This window comes from Ornithodoros turicata, chromosome 1 (genome assembly GCF_037126465.1).
Source record: "Ornithodoros turicata isolate Travis chromosome 1, ASM3712646v1, whole genome shotgun sequence".
Lineage (NCBI taxonomy): Eukaryota > Metazoa > Arthropoda > Arachnida > Ixodida > Argasidae > Ornithodoros > Ornithodoros turicata.
In genome coordinates this window covers 231632414-231654492 of record NC_088201.1, presented here as the reverse complement: position 1 = coordinate 231654492, position 22079 = coordinate 231632414, and the positions used below count along the sequence as shown (strand labels likewise).

The 22079-nt window shown below is 43.7% G+C and overlaps 1 protein-coding gene across 1 annotated transcript in view; it reads left to right on the top strand.

Annotated features, from left to right (window-relative positions):
• Window positions 1-22079, top strand: part of LOC135395992 (HEAT repeat-containing protein 3-like) — a 37857-nt gene that overhangs the window by 14906 nt on the left and 872 nt on the right. Inside the window, exons 3-14 of the mRNA XM_064627075.1 lie at window positions 5222-5316; window positions 6196-6305; window positions 10205-10339; window positions 10748-10893; window positions 12501-12548; window positions 14085-14196; window positions 14889-14980; window positions 17517-17662; window positions 18884-19020; window positions 19817-20088; window positions 20716-20889; window positions 21537-21668. Of these exons, the coding sequence (XP_064483145.1) occupies window positions 5222-5316; window positions 6196-6305; window positions 10205-10339; window positions 10748-10893; window positions 12501-12548; window positions 14085-14196; window positions 14889-14980; window positions 17517-17662; window positions 18884-19020; window positions 19817-20088; window positions 20716-20889; window positions 21537-21656 (1587 nt within the window). The 3' untranslated portion in view covers window positions 21657-21668. The remainder of the gene's footprint in view (window positions 1-5221; window positions 5317-6195; window positions 6306-10204; window positions 10340-10747; window positions 10894-12500; window positions 12549-14084; window positions 14197-14888; window positions 14981-17516; window positions 17663-18883; window positions 19021-19816; window positions 20089-20715; window positions 20890-21536; window positions 21669-22079) is intronic.

Here is a 22079-nt window from a genome sequence, read left to right as displayed (position 1 = left end):
ATAAGCGGATTCCGCTCGGATTCAGGCTTTTTGGGCGGAGCAAGGACGACTCTGACGTCAAAATAAGCTCCTCCCATGAGGCGGCAAAAGATCAAAGAATGGCCAAACTCTCCCTATAAATGGCTCTGCCTTGAGCCCACGTTGACATCCTCGGGACGCCCTGGTAGACAATACATGGTTTATCGCACCACAGACGTACACGATTCTCCATCCCACAGCGAGCATTATGTGAGCCGTCCCTTATCCTCAACGGGATGGTACCGGTGTGGCGCGGAAACAAGATGGCGCTCCTGCTCTCCCTTGGACCAGAGCCATTTATAGTGAGAGTTTGGCCATTCTTTGATCTTTTGCCGCCTCATGGCTGGGGCCTATTTTGACGTCAGAGCCATCGTTGCGCCGCCCAAAAAGCCTGAATCCGAGCGGAATCCGCTTATCAGCCGTCTAGTCCGCGCCATATTGATGCTGTCCTCCAGCTGGTCCGCAGCTTCGTGGTCGCGCTGAATGTAATCTACAGGAATAACCGGCTTATGACCCACTCGCCCTAGTGATAAGGGGGGCTTTGTTGGCGAACTGAAAGAGTTCAAGGACGAAAGGCTCTCGAAGCAAGAAGTTCGCACGTGTCTTCTCTCCGTGGATTGTAAACAACGATCAGCATCAATATGGCGTCGGCGACCAGCTGACGACGGGACAACAATAGAGCACGACGAGGGAGGTCGTTTAGCCGTGACGTCGTATGACGCGCTTTAAGTTAGGCTCCTCCTAATGGCCAAACTCTCCCTATAAACGGCTCTGCCCTTGGACCTCAGTGTCGATACTCTGAAGCGAAGCTTATTTAGTAACTTTAGTTTCAACCACGCGGTCCTCTGATACTCTTGGGAATGTCTGAAATCTCAAAGTATGGGATATACTATGGGAGTATCAAAGGACCGTGGTTTCAACGCAAACTTACCTGAAAGAAGAGCGAGAAGGAAACGGGGCGGATGATCGTTTTTTTTTTTCTCGGCGTATTTTGCATTAATTTCACGGGGAACCGGCCTCGGCCGGCAATTTGCGCGCCGCGAAACGACGTTTTCACATTTTTTCCCCCACGTATTGCCAGACCAGTAGGGAATGTGTTTTACAGTGCGATGGGGTAAATCTGACGCGCGTTTCTCGTCTGTACAAAAAAAAAGAAAAAAGAAGTGAGATTTACTTGGCAAATTTTGGAGATCAATTGAAAAAAAAATCAATTTCTCGCGCATATTAATTTGATAAAAGTGGTCAGAAGTCATCGCAAAGTCTCCCCCGAAATAAATAGAGTTGACCTCATAATGCTCAGTCTACACTGAGGGAAGGTAAAACGGGTAGGAACACTTTATTACAATTAAGATGAACAAGGCTTTCGTGCAGGCGCTGCACGAAAGCCTTGTTCATTTTAATTGTAATAAAGTGTTGCTACCCGTTTTACCTTCCCTCAGTGTAATCACAGTTAATTGGACTTTGGCGTTGCTTTTTACTTTGTATTGTAATGCTCAGACTAGTTAATTTTTAATACGTTTTTTTTTGTCATGTTAGGTCAACACCATGTATATTTTTGAAGAGAACGATTCATCGGAATATAATTGAATCAATGGGAGATTTTGCATGCATTTTATGTGTTCCCCAATGTATGTTACAACTCTTTAACAGACTGTATTGTTCATTTGCACTTCACAACGAGTGCAGTTACTGTGTAACTTAGCATAAAGTATAGTATTTCTTCCGCTACCTGACAATATACCTCAGGAATGGCAGACGCTGCAGCTCGGAAATGAAACTCGTTTCGTAAACGAAATACGGTTACTGTGCATAAAAATCTTGCCAAAAATATTCGACTTCGAGATTGGTCTTATCTTAGTATATTACGAAAAATTGAAAACACCTCTTTCAAATGTAGATGGGTAGAAATCCAGCGAACCGGTAGAAATCTAGGAAGGGAGTTGCCTCAGGACAGAAGCCGCCGATATTTCGAACAGAGACTGTTCTTCTTCTGTTGTTCTTCTCTTCTTCTTCAAATGTGCTCATCGTCAGTTCCGTGTTCTGCATATTTTCTTGAGCTGCCTGGACACCGGTGGCTCTTCGATATTTACTTTAGAAGGTGTACTTACTAGATGCGTAATAATGTATGTGTGCGTGTTAAAAATTCAAGGGGCAGCGAAATAAACAATCTAACAAACTTTCTGCTGTTGTCAACTATGCAAAATGCGTACACACAGGACCTAGCAGCAGGTATACAGGGTGGCCAGGCTAACGTGCACTGGAATGTAAAAAACAAAACGAAACAAACAAAAAAAACTGCGTTATTCGCCACGAGGTCGAACGCTGTGGGCGCGTTGCGGAGAAACGATGAACTACGGTAGTGTGAGTGGCTTCCTAGCGTCGTCTGCTTTTACACGTTTATTTTCCGCATTCAGTGCAGTGTAGGTGGAGCATTGGGGAATCGACCAGTATCGTACCACCGTGGCACAGGTGATCTTCCGGTGAATATATACGCAATAATTATGGAAAAGAACCATCTACTCCGAGCATCAGCCAGCGTGTTATCCCACACTAGAAAGGTGACGGTGTCGCCTCTATAAGTCGATCTCCCCTCGCAGCTATTAATGAAAACTTCGGAATAGTGTACGGAATCGCGCGTTCTAACATCCCGAATTTTTCCGTGGTGACCCATTGATTAATTAACTTCTTAATTGTTCGTCCTAGGGTCGAGATGTGAATTCGAAAGTTGTAAAGCGTGTCGAGAAATGCCCGTCGGAAATGTTTCCCACAGCGTATGCCCTGCGTGGAGTTTTTCTCCAGGCTCCTCGTTCGCAATTGCGTCTCTGCGCATGAGAGGAGGCAGTGAGAGGGAAGAGAGAGGGCGCCGCCGTAGCCAATGGGGCTTCCCGAGTGGAGTAACCGGGAGAGGAGACATGCGCAGAACGCTCGGTTACTTGCAGAGCGTATTCGAAAGTGTAACACGTGACACGAAGCGAGCGCAACAACGTGCGCGCCTCGATTTCGAAACTCTCAAGCGTACCGAAGAATTACCTATCACATCCGTTATCTGCGGAGAAGCGACCTTCAGGTCAGACCTGTAGGTTGCTTCTTCACAGATAAGGAATGTGATAAGCGATGGGGGGATTGCAAGGGTGATTCAACATTCCACGGGACTGAAAGGGTGACTGTGCCCATGGAAGAATGCATGGTTCTTTTTTTTTCGTCTTCTTCTTCTTGATATGGCTTTGCCTCTGGATGTTAAAAAGCACGTTTGGACCACGACCTACTTTATACTACACTTACTTCTCTATAGAGTGTGCCCTGGTTTCCACTTCGTTTGGACCGATTACAAGGGTTGTATGGTGCATATATACATGCGTATTTTACACATTATTACATATATCACATGTATATAATGCTTACTTTTTCATATTCATGGTCAAGAGTGGGACCTTTGTTCTTCATATTGGAAGGTTCTGTTACTTTCGGCATGGCTAGAGGCCATCCTTCACAAATATTAAGGCCACAATAGAACATGATTGATGTACATGAGAGAACTGATGTTCTGAGGCTGGAACAACATAGAAGGGACAATCACATACAAGGCCTCAAGTTGCCTAAGAAATTAACGATAAAAGATGACAGTCACTGAAAAGGTTAGCCAGCTGTAGGACTCGAATCCACATCTTCTGGATTACCGGTCCAGGGCTCTACCAATTGAGCTAAGCTAACACGCCTTCTCAGCGACTTCCAGGGTGCGTCATCTGAAGGGACAGACCAGTCACTCTCTCTCACTCAGCCTCCTTTCACTCTTACATTTCTGTACACTCATACACACATTCATACGACAGGGATCAACGCAAGCGGCAAATGTTGAACATGAGAGAACTGATGTTCTGAGGCAGGAACAACATAGAAGAGACAATCACATACAGGGTGTCCCAGCTAAGTGTATACAGATTTTTAAAAAATATATATAACACTTTTTCCAAGGTTAAATCAATTGCGATACAGCATATGCTAAAGGGCACTCCCTAGCAGGGCATTAGCAAAGTCCAAAGGCAATGTCTTAATTAACTTTCATTAATTAACTTGTTAATTATAAAAGCTACAAAGTTGTCCCAACGAGAACATCTGTTCCTTTCGGTCACCTGATATCGTAGCCGTTTGCAGAACAAAAATCCGTTCCATAGATCGCCCGCAAAAAATTAGTGAAGGAACGCCATTTTTTTCTTTATTTTGTTCATTGCGCATCTTCGCAGACGCGTATTTCCTTCATCCCCAACGTGAGAGGGGGAAGGAGCACAGTGCCGCCTCATGCGTCGAAGATGAGCTTTAACTTGCGGAAACAAAACAAAAACAAATGTATCGGGTGACTCTATCGGAACTGGCCTTATCTTGAGTTGCATGTTCTGTTTCCTTTTAATCTTTTTACAGGACGCGAGAGGCGATAGTGTGCTCTTTCTCCCTCTCACATTGGGGATGAAGGAAAGAAGCTAAGTCTAAGAAGCGCAATGAACAAAATAAAGAAAAAAATGGCTTTCCTTCACGAATTTTTTGCGGGCGATCTATCGAACGGATTTTTGTTCTGGAAACGGCTACGATATCAGGTGACCGAAAGGAACAGATGTTCTCGTTGGGACAACTTTGTAGCTTTTATAATTAACAAGTTAATTAATGAAAGTTAATTAAGACAATGCCTTTGGACTTTGCTAATGCCCTGCTAGGGAGTGCCCTTTAGCATATGCTATATTGCAATTGATTTGACCTTGGAAAAAGTGTTATATATATTTTTAAAAAATCTGTATACACTTAGCTGGGACACCCTGTATAACGCACTTTAATGTAGACTGCTTTATTTTACCATCTGATTCCTAACAAGATGCTCAAATTGTGCCAGATATGCACTCCATGCATTGCTTTCATGCCACACACAGAGCTGAAAACATTGCATATATCCACGTGAAATGAGGCAGTCGTCAAAAAAGCCGGACAGCTTTTTTGACGTCTGCTTTATTTCGACTGTTCTTATCCCCAGGCAACTCGAGGCTTGTGTTGTGTTGGTCCTTTTGTGTGGTCCAGCCTCATAACAATTACTTTCCATCGTATATCAATGGTTTTTACTGCGTACTTAGAGGATTTTTAGTCCATAGATGCATGCACATTTCTTGAGTTTTTAGTGCATATTTATCGGCACTCTACTTATTGGAAACATCATTTACAGTATCGTGGAGAGTGGAAACCCTGCCAGGATCAAGCAAAAATCGATTCAAAGTCGGAGATATTCTACGAAGCCGTGCATCTGCTGTGGAATTTGTGGTGAGTGTGCCTCACGTTTCTCATGGTGTGCTATCATCAGCACGGAATAACACAGCGTTCCATGTATGATACAAACATGTATGACACTCACCAGGACTGGCCCACATCTTGCCTTAAGGCAAGGTTTTGCTTTCTCAATGGAGTTTACCGTCACATACGCAGGATCTGTCCTTTCTGGCTGAAAGGTACTGTAAGGGAGCAGATAGATAGTTTCTGTTAATGGCTTAGACCAGTGTTCACAGGCTGATCATTCCTTCATTGCTACTTGTGCAATAAAAAATACTAAGGTATCTCAGTTTTTAAGCGTCAACTATGTTGTTTGTGCTCATACCTGTCGCTCTCTTCTGCCTTTTGGGGACCGTAATGGGGTCCCCCATCACGTCCTGCAGTTGAGAAGGGGTCCTCGACACATGCACGAATGTGAACCTCACTGGCTTACATTAGCAGCTTGTTGCTTGTATATTCATACTTTTGAATGAGAACACTTACTTTAAGGCTGCCATCTCAATTGTGGTCTAAATTCTGGTAAAATTTCAATTGAATGTTCAATGAATCTGTTTGATGCTAGTTTGTTCCTATTCCTCCATGCCCCATGGAAGTACTAGCAGTATTTTATCCAAAATGTTCTTGCAAATATAGGAGTCAGTGTGCAAGTGTTATAGAGCCTACTTTGACAGACTTTGACGGTTGTACATTCCGATATTACTGGTTGAAAGGGCATCTTTGTCAACATCATGCCAGTCATCATCATGGTTATTTAATCAACTACCATCCTTGGAATAAATTGTAATTCAGGCCATTGGTGAGGTATTGTGGTTTTGATAAGTGCTGATTCAGTCTCTGCATTATGCAATAATGTTGTAATGATTTTCTCCGCAGTGAGAGCGGGGAAACACCAGTGTCTATCTTCAACCGTGAAAGGCTATTGGACGTTCTACTTCCCTGCCTAGATGTTACAAAGTACGGACACAGAATTGCCATTGCAGTTGGTGAGGAGAACCGTAACTGTTTTCGGGGGGCTGTGTCACGTTGATATCTGTAGTTCTGGTTCACACCCCACACAGCCTTCTATGCCGACGTACAAGAGGCATACATGCAGTTACTCAATGGAATATTTTCATAGATATTTGGATATTATCGTGGATATTTTCTCGTAATATGTATTGAAACCCCCGATACTAGGGAAGTACAGAACAGAACACAGATGGACAAAGTCTAAAATTTTTCATTTCAATTGTTCAATGTTCAAGTCTGTACCATTTCCGTTGTACAGTAGGATCTCGATGGTACGATCACTGATGATACGAATTTCGGGATGATACGAATTCTTTTCCGGTCCCGGCCGGAATGCCTACTCTTCCCATGTATTCGAGTTCGGATGATACGAACGCGTTATCTTGCCTTTACGGATGATACGAACGAGCCGAGGATGCGACAGAGGTCGTTCCCTCGTGACGCGAGAGCGCGTGGGTCACGCTGCTGCTCCTTTCGAAAAGGGAGGGCGATCCTCATCACGAACTCCCTTACATCATGTTGCGCAATGCAAGCAATGACCCTCCCTTTGGTGGTGGTAGAGGAGATAAGATCGAAGGGATTGCATGGCCGGGAGCCGTCTCACATTATCTCTGTTTTGACCTTTTTACCCCCCTCGCAGCAATATACCGCGAAGCTGTGTGACATCGCTCTGGCGGAAAACAGCGACCCAGACAACGTGGAGGGAACATATCAGGACAACTTCTGGCAATATTAGGCGGCAACCGCATGGAGCACTTTTGCCAACTGAATGGCAGCAGAACTTGAAAGGAACGGTGACCTACTAAGCGAACAATAGACGACAGACCGATGAGCTGGTTTCTGCCAAGGATAGATATTTAGTCTGAGGAGAGGAAGTGACACCACCCGACGGAACCGTGTGCGCCAATGAAAACACGCTTCACAGGAAATGCCACAAGCACGTGACAAAGTCACCTGTAATCATGCCTGTGACCGCTTCTTCTTCTTTTTTTTTTCGGGCTTTGCTTTCTTCGCCCTGCCTCCTAGAAGGACACGCGCGGACTTCGACGTGGATATCGCAAGTTTCAAAGAGGCCACCCCTTTGGAACGTTAAACTTGTTCAGTATATAAGGACATCAACTTAAAACATATCCTTTGGCAGGAGGTGGCAAGGTGTGTGCAAGACGAAGGTGACTAAATGAAACATCAAAATGTTATTTGTGGCACATGCCAAATCGGAAATGTGTGAGGAGATAACGGTAATAAAAATGCAGTCTGATATTTCTTTAGTGAGCATTGCTAGAAACACTCATAAGCCAACATTCTCTTCGTATCTCAAAATTTCTTGTAAACACCTGATTTCTAGATGTTATTAGCACCGTACTTTTTCAAGAACCGCTAAAATATCATTTATGTTACTAAACAATACGTACAGCAGTTTACTACAATAAGCATTGCTACATCGCGTGCAACAAGCGGTGGTAAACGCTAGGCCGACGCTTCACCATGACAACCTCAACGTGGACATTCTGCTCCATGCGGTTGCAAGCTTCGATACCGTTCCGTTCCCGCTGAGTTGGCGCTCCGTTGGCCCGATTCAGTTGGCAAAAGTTGCTCCATGCGGTTGCCGCCTTACGCGCCACCATTCCGCAAGTCGGCTTCACCTAACGCCTGCGTGCTTCAGGAGAAGCTCGCTTTAGAACAGTGTCGCGCGACTCGCGGGTGGATGGAAAGCACGTGCTGGGTCTTTTGAATCATCTTGCGTATTTGGTCAGCATTGACCAGCAACGGAGACACAAGAGCGCTACGACCGACCTCTTTCACTGACAGTGAAAACGGAAAATGAACAGTCACTGTCCATTTTCTTGCCTCAATTTTTTATTTTTGTTTAATTCGTTTGATACGAATTTTTTCCGCTACCCCGTGAGATTCGTGTCGTCGAGATTCTACTGTACTACCGTAGTACTTCCATAGACGCTGCTTGGTTTAAAGACGTCATGTGGTAGTCTTGACTGCAAATGTGACAACGGTCCTCCAACGGTCCTCCGAAGATAAGATGCAAAGATAAGATGCAGGATCGGACACGGGGTAAAGGAAATCAAACAGACGACGACAACTGCAAAGATAAAATAGTACTAGTAGGACGTTTAATAATAGTAGGACAGCCTGATTAATATTCAATAAATGTTCTGCTCAATGAGGGGTCTGTAGCAAAACATAGCAGCTAGCATCAAGTTCCCTCACAAGCAATTGTCGGTGAAAACCTGAAAAAGTCGGGAATTTCAAGGCTACAGTTTGTACACACCCCAACACCCCAAATTAATCCCGTAAAACAAACCTGAGACAAGGAGAACAATATGACAGGCAAGAAGTTCTCAAACACAGCGGTGCTTTAAAGGGCCACTAACCTGCTACCAGAAGTTAATTTCAGATTATGTTAAAGACTATATAGACGTTCATTTCGTCGTGGGCATATTATACAGAATTTTCATTCAGTTAAGAGATTACAATGTAAATCGTACCAAACCCTTTCTTCTCTCCGCACGACTCCGCGACTATCGCTTGGCTTCGTGCAACAGATAGTTGCTCTGCCGGATAGTGTACGTGCGGAGTGGTTTTGCTTCAAACAAATAGTGCAACCGTTGAAACGAAATAATGTGGTCTGTGGGTTGTGATGGGTCAGCCCGGGTCACCCCTGATAAATGCAAAAGGTGACTCTTTGCATTGAAATTTTCATAGCGAAGAGGGTAATACATAGAGCACAAAGTTTTCAGGAAATATTTTTTTTCTAAATTCGTTGGTTAAAAAATTGGGTAAATCAACATGCGCCCTAAATTCATGCGAATTTGGGTGAAAAAAACTTCCAGTACGCTAGATTCGGGGAGAAATCGGCGAGAAATAATTTACTCACACTGTACTGGTTTGGTATAAACGGTGATGTGACTGCACTTGCTGTCAAACAAATTATAGTGTGCATTTTTACAGACGTCTCACTGAGGGCGATTTGCCAGGTAAAAATATGACCCAGTTTCACCCTAAAGAGGAAATCTTCAATTCGGAGAAGAATCGGCTTAAACCCTAAAACTGCGGGCTCTAGTAACGCAGCGTAGAGGCGTGTGGAAGCGGAGAAGAAGAGGAAGAAGAAGAAGAAGCGTGTGGAATAGGAGAGAACGTTCACCGCGAATAACGCGCCAGTGAAGTAGCGCACGCGAAATCACGTGCTTTCGACAGCCAATGGGAGCGGACGCAGCTCTGAGCTCTGTGACATCGGCGCTTTTGCTCGGGAGTGTGCCCGAGGGATTGTATCTCGCCGAGTACGAAACGTAGAGGAATAATAATTCTCTTATCCTGAGTATTCTGGTGTGCAGTACAATGTGCCCAAAGATATAAGGAACCACATATGTGAAAGTGTCCCAACCCGTTTAAGAAAGTTATTTATAGAACTTAGTAATTTATAAGACACGTGAAGCGGTGTACATAGACCACGGGCACACTACGTTCGAGCACGTGTTCTGTTGTCCGATTGGCTGCTGCCGCTCCTCCGTCTTGAGGATCCGATTGGCCACTGCCAGCGACAGAGTTTTTGTGACACAAAATATAGGACGAGGTAAAATAATTTTGGTTGCGTAGTGATTGTTCAAACTTGAACTTTAATCTGACGAGAGTTTTTTTTTTTTTCTTTTCATTTTTTTGCATTTTAGTGCTCCTTAATGCACAAAGTGACTGATAGGTTGCTGTGTTTGAAGACTTGTCTGTCCCCTCTTTATCACTGCCTTGGGTTTCCTTCATGTTATTGCCTCCCTTGCCCCTTTTCTCTGTAGTAGCCATTGATTTGTCATCAGTGCGGAGCATCCCCTCTTGAACATGACACCACATTTCTTCCTCCTGTGTGCAGCGCATTGCCTCCATGCTGTCTCGGAAGACAACCCCGAGTTGTCGTCTGCCCTGAAGGAAGTGAAACCATTCTATGCCCTCTGTGAGGGCACCTCCAAGGAACCGTCTGCTGTCTTGCTCAAAGTGCTTTCCGCAGGTGAAGCCCCTCGCTTTGTTTCTTGATTTTGCCGAAGGAATATTGAAAATATCTATAAATTTCTCGTCTGTAGTTCGGGCTTAAAGGGATGATTCCATCCTTCCCAATCGATTTAAAAACTGCAGTGTCACTTTATTCCTTGTTTACTGCTGACCACAGTATGAAAAATTCCACGCAAAATAGTGGGAAGACAGTTTATTTGATCGAATAATGCTGGATGTTGACAGTGTGCCTGAATTCCCTCTCTGGAAAAAGAACGTCATTCCCGTGAGAAAAGGGATGATAATAAATATTATAACAATCCAAATTTTATTTAATCCTTTGTGCATTATTTATATGATCTTCCAGTTGTTTTTAATATATGTTGCCGCGCTCCTACTGGCTAGTATATACCGAACATTTCCGAAGGTATCCTCGTCAACCTTGCGGAAGGAGATGACTCACCTCAACCACCTCAGCTGCTGCCCTCTGTCATCACGATAGTGGCCGAGGCACTCTCCCTGCCAGTCGTCGAGACAGTCAGCGGGCTCACACAAATGGTGGCTGACGTACAAGTGAGTTATTGCAAAAAACTGAGCATGCAGCCACCATTGTACAGTCGACCCCCGTTTATCCGGACTTCATTTATCCGGATCCCGCGGTATCCGGACAAAAGGCACGGGAACGGATTTTCCTCCATGTATTCTGTTCTCGTTTATCCGGACTTCAGTTTCCGGACTCGGACAAGAATTCCAGGAAACGAAAGTCGAAAATTCCTGTAATCTAGCTTCAGTTATCCGGACTACCGTGAGTAAGAGGACACACTGACCCCGCTTCGTCACCCTTTTCGCTGCGTTGGGGTTATTCCCGTCACACGTTAGCGACCTACATTCCTCCGTAGGGGAGACAACCGTGCACGATGACCCCCTTTTCTATTTGTGGGTGTTGGGTCACGTTGACCAGTCGAGTCATTTGGAAATATCTGGAGTAACTGTCCGGTTCTAGAGGGGAAAACTCCGTTCGCCGATGAAGACATTCCCCTAGGTGAGCTGCGATCCCTGATGCAGAGGCTCACTGTGACTGCCGTAGATGATGCTGCGGTTTCTGACTACGTTGGCATTGATAAGGATGATGACGCGTGCGCAGCTATGACTGATGACAGTGTGATTGCTGCTGTTGCCTCCGATGATGTGCAGCAAGACGGTGCCGATGACGCCAGTGAGAAACAAGGCTCCGACATTGGCACTTTGCGTCCGCACTGACATTCTTCGAGCAGCGCAACAGCGTGGCTCAACTCTATGCAATTAGCAAAAGTTTGCAGGAATCGAGTGCCTACACTACTATGTAACAGCTGTCATTGACGAGATTGCTGTGTTTTAATTAAACCTTGCTCTGTAGGACGTTTCTATTCGGTCGTTTCATTTATCCGGATGCCCCGGTATCCGGACGATTTCGCCGGGAACGGCAAAGTCCGGATAAACAGGGGTCGACTGTAACTGTTGCTAACACCAGGCGTTGTGTTCCATGCATTGCATTCTATGTATAGCGTTCCACATTTTACTGCTAGCTGTCGTGTTCACCTGGTTTGGTTTGGTTTTAAGAAAAAAATAAAATGGAGATTTTGGCTTCCCTGGTGTGGGGCCCGCAACTCCGCATCACTTGCACCAGTCACTGGTTTGTTACTGCTCTGTATTGCTTCTTTGCTTCTTTTATGTTTTCAATCAAGTGTTAATAGAGTTTGTGTCAGTGATGTGGTACAGATCGGATCGACCTCAATAATAACACTGGGAAAAAAATGTGGTCTCGTTCCTGAGTGCGATTACAGAAACCCTCGAGGCCACAAGGAAACCTTCATTGAACAGAATTATTCTGTTAGTCTGACGCGAGGATTTTGTTCAGTTAACGTTCTCTCGGTGCCCCAAGGATGGCTGTTATCGCGCTGGGAAATGAGACCGAATTTTTTCCCCAGTGTTATTAATAAGGTTGACTGGAGTTGTACATCGTGCGTAGCAACAAGGTGTTGACACGATATACTTGTGTAAATTACGGGCTGATCAGGTCAGTTGAACAAACGTCTTCAAAGTGCCATAGCGTGATGTGTGTAAACTCTGTTTTGCACAGAGTTTCAAGAGTTTTAGCGTCGTCTGCTTGACTTGTGTACTTCCGTTTTTTGTTTCTATAGGTACAAAGAAAGCAGAAACATCCCGATGCGCATGCACTAGATCAGAAAGTAGGTGTAGTTCTTGCTATCTAATTGAAAATTCACCTGTTCATTTCATGTAGTGTAGTGTACTCCATTGGAGTGAGTTCAGTGTACAAACAAACAGAGTGGCCAATGAAACGTGACACATGTCCAGATGAAATGACCAGTGTGACATGCACGATCAAACTTTTTCCGCACTGCAATGGCTCGCAGAATTCGCTATAGGTGTGAGTCGTTTTGTTTTCTTGTTGATCATGGTATCGTAGAAAAATGCACTTGCACAGCATTGTACGGATAGGGCATGTGACGGAGTTGCAACTTTGGGTCTTGTGCAGAGTTCGCATTCGTTCTGGAGTTAAACATAAAAGTATACGCATGTCAAACATAAGAATGGGGAGAAATGTAGCCCGTGGATGAACACAGTAGGAGAGTGCAAGCTAGCTTGTGGAAATTTGTGTAGACAGCAACATATGGTTGAGTTTCAGGAAACGGGACGAAACGCACGTGACAGACTCGTAACTAGAGCCTGAGGTTTTAGGGTTAAACCTGTTTCTTCCCCGAATTTGCATCCCGAATTGAAGGTCGCTTCTTTAGGGTGAATACCGATTTTTACCCCGCAAATTGCCCTCACTGAAGCATCTGTGGGAGAGTGCACACTAGCTTGTTTGGCAGCAAACGCAATTACATAACTGTTTGTACCAAACCGGTACAGTCCGTCTGAGCGGTAGAGTCCGATTTCTCCCCGTTTTTTAGCATACTGGAAGCTTTTCAGCCCGAATTTGCATGAATTTTGAGCACGTGCTGATTTCCCCGACTTTCACCCCACTGAATTGTGAAAACAATATTTCCCGAAAACTTCAGGCTCCACTCATGAACCAGCAAAGACAAGTTTCAGTGCGCACAAGAAATGCAATACAGTTGGAGCAACAAGAATGAAACAGAACACAACATGGCTAGCTGGGTATGACTGAGTTAGGCACTGCGATTAACCCTTCTGAGAAGAGGATATACTAGGTTGGCTTACATAGCCTTTTGTTCTGGTGATGACGCAGGATTTGAAGAAGGTTTGTCACAAGGCGTCCTCAGAATAGATAGCGGTTTAAGTGATGGAAATTTGCTGTACAATCTACGCATGACTCCCGGTAAGTTACGGGAGCATGCTAGCAACACCAAACACAGTTCAAATGTTTGTGGGCTTTGAGGCCACGTGAAATTCTGCAGATTCTTCGGCAAGTTTCAATCACACAAATTCGCTAAAATATTGTAAGGACTTGTAACTTGTAAGGACTTCACTAACCTTATTGTAATTGTAATTGTAATTGTATTGTGCTGTCCTCTCGGAAGGGTTAACTGCCCTCCCTAACTCTGTTACACCCGACAAGCCTCGTTGCGTTCTGTTTTCATTTCTGTTCTGTTAGCCTCGTTCACAACCCGTATCTCAGTTCTCACGTGCATTAAAACTTATCGTTGCTGATTTATGAGGGGCTGTCGTGTGTTTGTTTCATCTCCCTGTTTGCTCAAGCTCAAGGATGTGTCGCCGATAACAGTGTTCAAGTCACCAAGGCAAACTATTTTCAGGAAAGAAGCCTAGAAGTAGAAGTGAACACTCAATTGGATTCTCTGATGGCCAAACAGACAGCGCTGGAAATCCTCTCCAACCTCTGCTATGGAGACGGTACGTAGGGATCACACTAGGCCTGTGCGAATAGTGATTTTTTGGTTAGAATCAGATACGAATCGAATAGAAAAAATCTTCGAATAGTAGCGAATCGAATAATGCCGAGTAAGTACTAAGCACAAGTGTGTCCTTATTGCTGAACCGTAAGCAATAGTATGCATTGAAACCAGGTGCTCAGCTGTAGTTTGTCAGACTTTAAAAAAAAATTCCCCAAAACTTCAGGCTCTACTGATTGCTCTCTGTATCTGCAGCACGTTTCTGCAAGCTGCACTTCATTTATAAGTAGACCCTGAAGTTTTCGGGTTTTATATTTCTCCAAATTCGGAGGGTAGAAATCGGGTCAATAAATTGATGTCAAAAATTCGTGCAAATTCGGGCAGAAAAATTACCATCAGACTGAGTTCGGGGAGAAATCGGGCATTATTGTAGAATAAACGTTCACTGTACCGTTTATCCAGAGCGCCAGAAGTAAGGGTCAGTCGCATATTTTGTGAGAAACTAGTATGTCGATGCCTTGAGGTGCCTAGCCTAGGTGCAGTTTTGCAGGTAGAAATCGGGTTTAATCCTAGATAGGTGAACCTCAATTCGGGGTGCAAATTCGTGGAAAAATCGGGTTTAACCCTAAAACATCAGGGTCTATTTATAAGTGATACAGATGTGACGATGCCGTGCATGAACTGATAATGTAGGAGGATCTGAAGCTGCTGACGACTCAAATGAGAGTGACGAAAGTTCGGAAGGGTTTGAGGATGTCATGGATGTCGAGGACTCGTCGCAAGTGGTGAGTGTTGATCTCATTTCAAGTAATGGGTGCAGCAAAGCCAAAAATAGTCACTGAACTGCAGAGATGGGGTAATGGGGTGACTTGTAATGAATCACACTTTGGTAATGAGTGGTGCTACTGCATTACATCTTGTGGAGGAGTAATTGAAATATGGCAGTCATCAAAAAGCCTCTCTCGATTGTCGGTCGAGTGCATTAATCAATTATGCTTAGAGCCTGAAATTTTCGGGAAATATTTTTTCCTACATTCGGGGGGTAAAAATCGGGTAAATAAACATGTGCAGTAAATTCATGCAAATTCGGGTGAAAAAACTTCCAGTACGCTAAATTCGGGGACAAATCGGGCTCAGTTATTCAAGCCAACTGTAGCGGTTTGGTACAAATGGTGATGTAAGTGAATTTTTCTGCCAAACAAGTAAGTTTGTGCATTCCTACAGACATCCCAGTGAGGGCAATTTGCTGGGTAAAAATGGGGTTTCACCCTAAAGAGGCAACCTTCAATTCGGGGAAGAATCGGGTAAAACCCTAAAACTTCGGGCTCTAATTATGCTGCGCCGGCATCTGCTTTCCCGTAACTTACCAAGGGGCATCATTCGACCATCGGCACATGCACTCACTCACTTCACATTCTCTCCTACTCATTTCTTCTCATGTGCACACGCACGTGCACACAACACAGGTACGAGACAGCAGTAATCGGACAGCAGCTAGCATTACAACGCCATCCATTGACCATGCTCTGAATTGTTGTCTTGTGTTGCAAGCAGCTCATCAGGCTAGATAACTTGACAGCCTTGAGCTCACCTCGACATTCTCGGAATGCTCTCGTGGACAATACATGGGACAATACATGGTCATACAACATATCCCTCGGGGAGCATTACGTTAGCCATCGTTGATCCTAAACTAGGGATGGCGCTGGTGTGGTGCAGAAACAAGATGGCGCCCCTGTTCTCCCTTGAAACTCACTGTCACAACTCCGAAGCGAAGCTTATTTAGCAACTTTAACTTGAAACAGTTGGTGGAAACCTGGAAAAGTCAGGGAATTTTGAGGCTACAATTTTGTAGAGACCTTGGCTCTGCATGTTGAAACTTGTTATGTAGCATACTGCCGAAACACATTGATCACGTCGTTCCATATTGACCACTTATGTCTTGTTTTCACGCCCGTGTTCCTTACGTGCACCCCTCTCATCAGTGCTACGTTTTTTGGGCTAAAGAGTGTGATGATTATGTGAATAAACATTGAAGTGGCTGTGTCCGACGCACATTGGCACTCTCGTGAGTTACATGAAACTCTATAAATATAGGGCCTGACTTTTTAGGGTTAAACCCGTATCCGCCCGATATTTACCCCCCGAACGAAATCTGTAAAATTCGGGTTTAACCCGAATCTACCCGAAAACATCAGGGTCGCCTGGCACACTCGTAAGCGTGCATTAAAATAAAGTTTGATAACATTGCTAAACATTAGTTCCATGTTAAGACAAATTTTTATTAAACAAAAAAAAAATCACCCGAATTCCTGACGACAGAATATGCCGTCACGGGATTTAACCCGAATACACCCGAATTTTCGAATGAAAAATATCACCCGATATTTACCCCCCGAATTTGGCCAAAAATAAAACCCGAAAAAGTCAGGCCCTATATAAATAGAGCCTGAAGTCTTCTGGAAATATTTTTTTATTATATTTGGGAAGTAAAAATTGGGTAAATAAACGTGTGCTCTAAACTTACGCAAATTCGAGTGAAAAAAACATTCAGTACGCTAAATTCGTGGATAAATTGGGGTTCAGTTATTCAAATCAACTGAACTGGTTCGGCACAAATGGAGGTGTAACTGCATTTGCTGCCAAACAAGTTGGTATGCATTCCTACAGACATCTCACTGGGAGCAAAATTGCCGGGTAAAAAATTGGGTTTCTCCTTAAAGAGGCAACCTTCAATTTCGGGTGAAAAACTCAGAAGCGTATACGAAGAGGGGAGGCAAGTACTGTAGATCACATAAGCAAAATACAGAAACTGGCACTGAAGATTTTTGTTTAAGTTTAATTTGTACAAGCTTTCGCATTGAGGTCCATGCTTCCTGAGGTACAAAGTGAAGTGGTGACACACATAAGTACAGTCAAACTCCTTTACAACGAAACTCAGGGGACAGCGAAAAAAATTCGCAGTAAAGGTATTTCCGTTGAAAAGGATGTCCATTATTGGACCTATAGGGCTCCAACGGGACTGTAAAAAAATTCGCTGTAGTGGTATTTTCGTTAAAAAGGTGTTCGCTATAAAGGAGTTTGACTGTATAAAGTATAAGTACGAAGTGGTGACACGCATACTTATGTGTGTCACCACTTCACTTTGTACGTGAGGAAGCATGGACGTCCACGCGAAAGCTTGTACAAATTAAACTTAAACAAAAATATTCAGTGTCGGTTTCTTTATTTTTTTTTATGTGAAAAACTCAGGCAAGAATCTGGTTAAACCTTGAAACTTCAGGCTCTAGCTATAATCCTTTGTTGATCTCTTTTCCTCAGGTTCCCCTGAACATGCCGTGTGAGGCCCACGAAGCCATAGTGAGCAACAATCTCGTGTGCAAGGTCATGAACCATGTGAACCCCATCGACGCTCAAGTGGAAGCCACCCTGAAAGAGCTCCCTCAGACGGCTGTCATCCCTAAAAGGTATCTCGAAAGAACGTAGGTAAAGCTGGTTAGAGCATATTCGCAGAGTGAATGTTCTCCAAGAACCAGGAGGTGGGTTCTGTACTGTGCAAGGTACGCTGACTCGATGTAATTCATGGTTAAGGGTGTGCTAAAATTCGAAATTTCCAATACAAACTAACATTTACGGTGTACGGGCTATTCCCATGATGTCGTCCGCGCGAGGGCGCCACTGTCCCAAATCAGATTTGGGGCCATAATGTAGGTCTGTAGGTTTTGACTGCCCAAGCCCTCACCCACATCACATTCAGCGTGCATTTGGTGTTTCAAAGTTATTGTACTGCATGAATATTATTTGTACAATTCAGCAACTCTAAATAGTAGGGTTGTGCGAATATTCAAAATTTTCGAATACTTATGAAGCGAATATCTGATTCTGTTCGAATGCAATTCACAACCTATTTTCAGTATTCGAAATTTTTGGACAGCCACCGTAGTGTAGGACAGATGAAGCCTATTCTCGTGTAATGGTCGCACTGACACTCGAATTTTTATTTTTATTTTTTTGAAAGTGTGTATGCTATGCTGCAGGCGAATGTGGTTACGCTGTATTCACTCAGGTGGCATAAATTTCGTTCAGCCTGCATTAATTATTCATAGGGCCTGACTTTTTCGGGTTTTATTTTTAGCCAAATTCGGGGGGTAAATATCGGGTGATATTTTTCATTTGAAAATTCGGGTGTTTTCGGGTTAAATCCCGTTACGGCATATTTTGTCGTCAGAAATTCGGGTGTATTCGGGTGATTTTTTTTTAAAATAAAAATTTGTCTTAACATGGAACTAATGTTTAGCAATGTTATCAAACTTTATTTTAATGCACGCTTATGAGTGTGCCACGCGACCCGGACGTTTTCGTGTAGATTCGGGTTAAACCCGAATTTTACAGATTTCGTTCGGGGGGTAAATATCGGGCGGATACGGGTTTAACCCTAAAAAGTCAGGCCTACCTATTTTCAGTATTCAAAATTTTTGGACAGCCACCGTAGTGTAGGACAGATGAAGCCTATTCTCGTGTAATTATCGCACTGACACTTGAATTTTTAATTGTTTTATTTTTTAAAGTGTGTTAGCTATGCTGCAGGCGAGCGTGGTTACGCTGTATTCACTCAGGTGGCATAAATTTCGTTCAGCCTGCATTAATTATTCAGCGTGCGTTTAAATCAGCATCTCTTTGTTATTCAGGGTGAAGGCAGTACAGTGTCGTTCCCTTCTGTGCATTGCCAATCTGGTCCAACTGCTGGTGCCTGAGGATCTCGGTGGTGTGACTGGACTGTGCAGCACGTGGACCTGTCTGGCACAGCTGGCATTTCTCAGCAAAGGTTGGCCCTTTGTCCTGTTGGGGGAACATTGCACCCATGTTTACAGACTTGTGTTTTAGGGAGAGCTGCGCGAATAACTGAAACTTTAAATTCGTATAGAATAGTATTTTTTCGAATAGAAGATGGACAAGATGGTACAGGACGGACAACGGAAAGATTTTCATGGCAGCATGGAAAGCATCTCGTTCACATTGCGCACGACTGTAGAGAAAGTATAGAATGCACATATAGGTGGACCCATATGGTATCTGTTGAGTCCGAAATTTTAGAGTTTAACCCAATTTTTTCTGAATTTTGCAACCCATATTGAAGGTTGCCTCTTTATGGTAAGACCCGATTTTTATACCAGTCAAATTGCTCTCTCTGAGACATCTGTAGGAACGCACACTAACTTGCTTGGCAGCAAATCCGGTTCCGTCAACATTTGTACCAAAGCAGCTCAGTTAGTGTGAGTAACTGAGCCCGTTGCCTACCCGCATTTAGTATACTGGAAGTTTTTGTACCCGATTTTCGCACAAATTTAGAGCACACCTTTATTTACCCAATTTTTATCTCCAGAACTTAGGGAAAAAAATTCTGCGATCATGACGATCACAAAATTCTAAAAAAAATTAATTTAAAAAATAGTTTTAATTAATTTTAAAAAATTAACAAATAAAAAATCTATAAAAATTAATTAAATAATTAATTTTTAATTCATAAAAATAATTAATAAAAATTCTCCAAAACGTCAGACTGTATTTATGAATAAATTCTGTGACATTTGTGACCTCATTTCACTCCACTCCACCCGTAGGCGCAGAGGACATGGAACTGTTGGAATCGAGCACAAGTGCGTGTCGCTCTGTCCTGCAGAGTCTCCTCTCTGCACTGGCACTGCAGTCGAACACTTCTTCCCCATCATCATCATCATCACCTGCGTTGCCAAGCGTGTCAGAGGAGGAGCTTCGGTTGATGGCCCAGGTTGGCCTGCACTGCCCCGAGGCCTCCGTCAGGCTCAATGTTGTCCACATCATGGCTTCCTTAGCCTGTCTCTTGAGGGACTCTCATCCTCCCACTGTGCTCAAGGTCAGTTGAGTCCCGTTCCTCCACGAATGGCTGAACGGTATTATCTAGAGTTGCGAGATATTCCGAGTTTTGGAGAAACACCACGGTGTACTACGAGAGAGGGAGGAGTACTATCGCGGCAGCCATCTTTAGAAAGAGCTAACGAAAAGATGGGGCTACCGGTAGAACGGAACAAGAATAAGGCCGTGCAACTAATAATGTGTAAGAAATCGCATAAAATTCGTAGAATATCAAATGCTATATGTTAATGCAGTTGCACATGCTAATGTTACAGTTGCACACTACATTTTTGCAAGTAGTTGATTTGATAACTACTTTTTAACTACAATCAGGTAGTTTATCTAGCAGTTTAACTACACGTAGTTAACTCTCTTCACAAACTCATCACTGCTCTTCCCTATCATTTTGTTATTATGTCCCCCATATGTTTTTCATCTGGTTGTATATATATCTTTTAACCTGCTAGTGCCTTGGATTATCGCCTTCCTGCCATTTCCTTTATACAACTAACGTGTGTCGCTGTATACTATATGTGCATTACTGTAATTTTATGGTGCGTCAACAAAAAGGCTCCAGTGCGGCCATTCTTGGGCACAGTAAACTCATTCCTTCATTGATTTGTTTCAGAGAGTAGGACAGTACCTGCTCGAGGTGTGCCTCAAGGACTCTGACATCGGTGTAGTTGCTGAAGCCCTAGATGCAGTATTCGACGTATTCGGCGAGGACTCCACAGATTCTGTTGGTAGGGAGATAGAATTGGTGCCAAAGCTCAGGCAGATTTTGCCCGTGTTCAAGACGAAGGTAAGGCACCAGCATGCATGGTGTGGTGATATGAAATCAATCAATCAATCATGGCGAACTCTTGTTGGTCGATTTTGAGTCGTGGGTATCTGGGCACTAAGGTGTCTGTGGGAATAGAGGCATCGGGCAGAAGGGATCACAGATGAGGAGTGAGTTGCGGGCGGTTGTATTATTTTCCCACTCGTGCTGGCCAACAATTTAAAAATTCTTCAATTTCAATTTAATTACAACTAATTTTGAAAATGGAGGCCCAGGTATAGGCACATGTTGAAAACTTGTCTCATCCATGTCTTTGATATCCTGTATTTGTACCATGTCTGTCTTCGTTCCCATAAAGTCGGCCAGCCCCACTGTGCGTTCTGACACTTACAGAGATGCAGTAATTTCCCTGGCCCAATTCTGGAATGTCCCCTGTTCAGTAAACAGCAAACGGGTGAATGCTGAAATTCTTTCTGGTGGCAAGCCCATGTGAGCTCTGAAACGACGTGCTTTTAATTGGTTGTTAATCGTTGTGCAGCTGGTGTGGTTTTTAGCATGTTCAGTAAAGTGTGCACTCTGGGATCTTGGACTGTTTCTAGCCCTTTATGGCTTTAGAATGTGTTCAGTGAACAGAAAAATGAAGTTGCATTTTGCACGTCTTGTTGCAGATCAACCAGAGTAGGAAAAGCCTAGGAAGTCAATACCCCGTTGTGATGACAGCAAAGACCAACTTGCTCAGGTTCATCAAATACAAGAGCACAACAGGAGTCAAAAACGGCAAAGCATGATCGTCTTACATGGTGAGCAGCCACTTCCACAGCATCTTCAACATCACGTTGTCCTGAGCAAACTGGTACACGTTAAACTACAGCTTCCGACTAGAGCTGTGTGAACAGCAAAATTTGGATTGCCAGTGGAATCCGAATAGTTCCTTCACAAGAGGAATCGCATCTGAATAGTTTCTTCAGAAAGTGAATAGAATCTGAATAGTTTTTTCTATATAGATAATAGTTCTGAAATGTCGTCTCCTTTCTTGCCTAACTGCTCGCCTGCACCCTTCTCCTGTTGTCGAAAGTACGAAATTTTGTGGCAACTTTCAGAAAATCATGCAGCAAGTAGTAATGTTCTGTGACACCATCAGTGTTTTGCGTTTTGTTTTTTTGTGAGTCTGCATGAAGTTGGTTATGATACAGCACAAGATATTTTCCCCG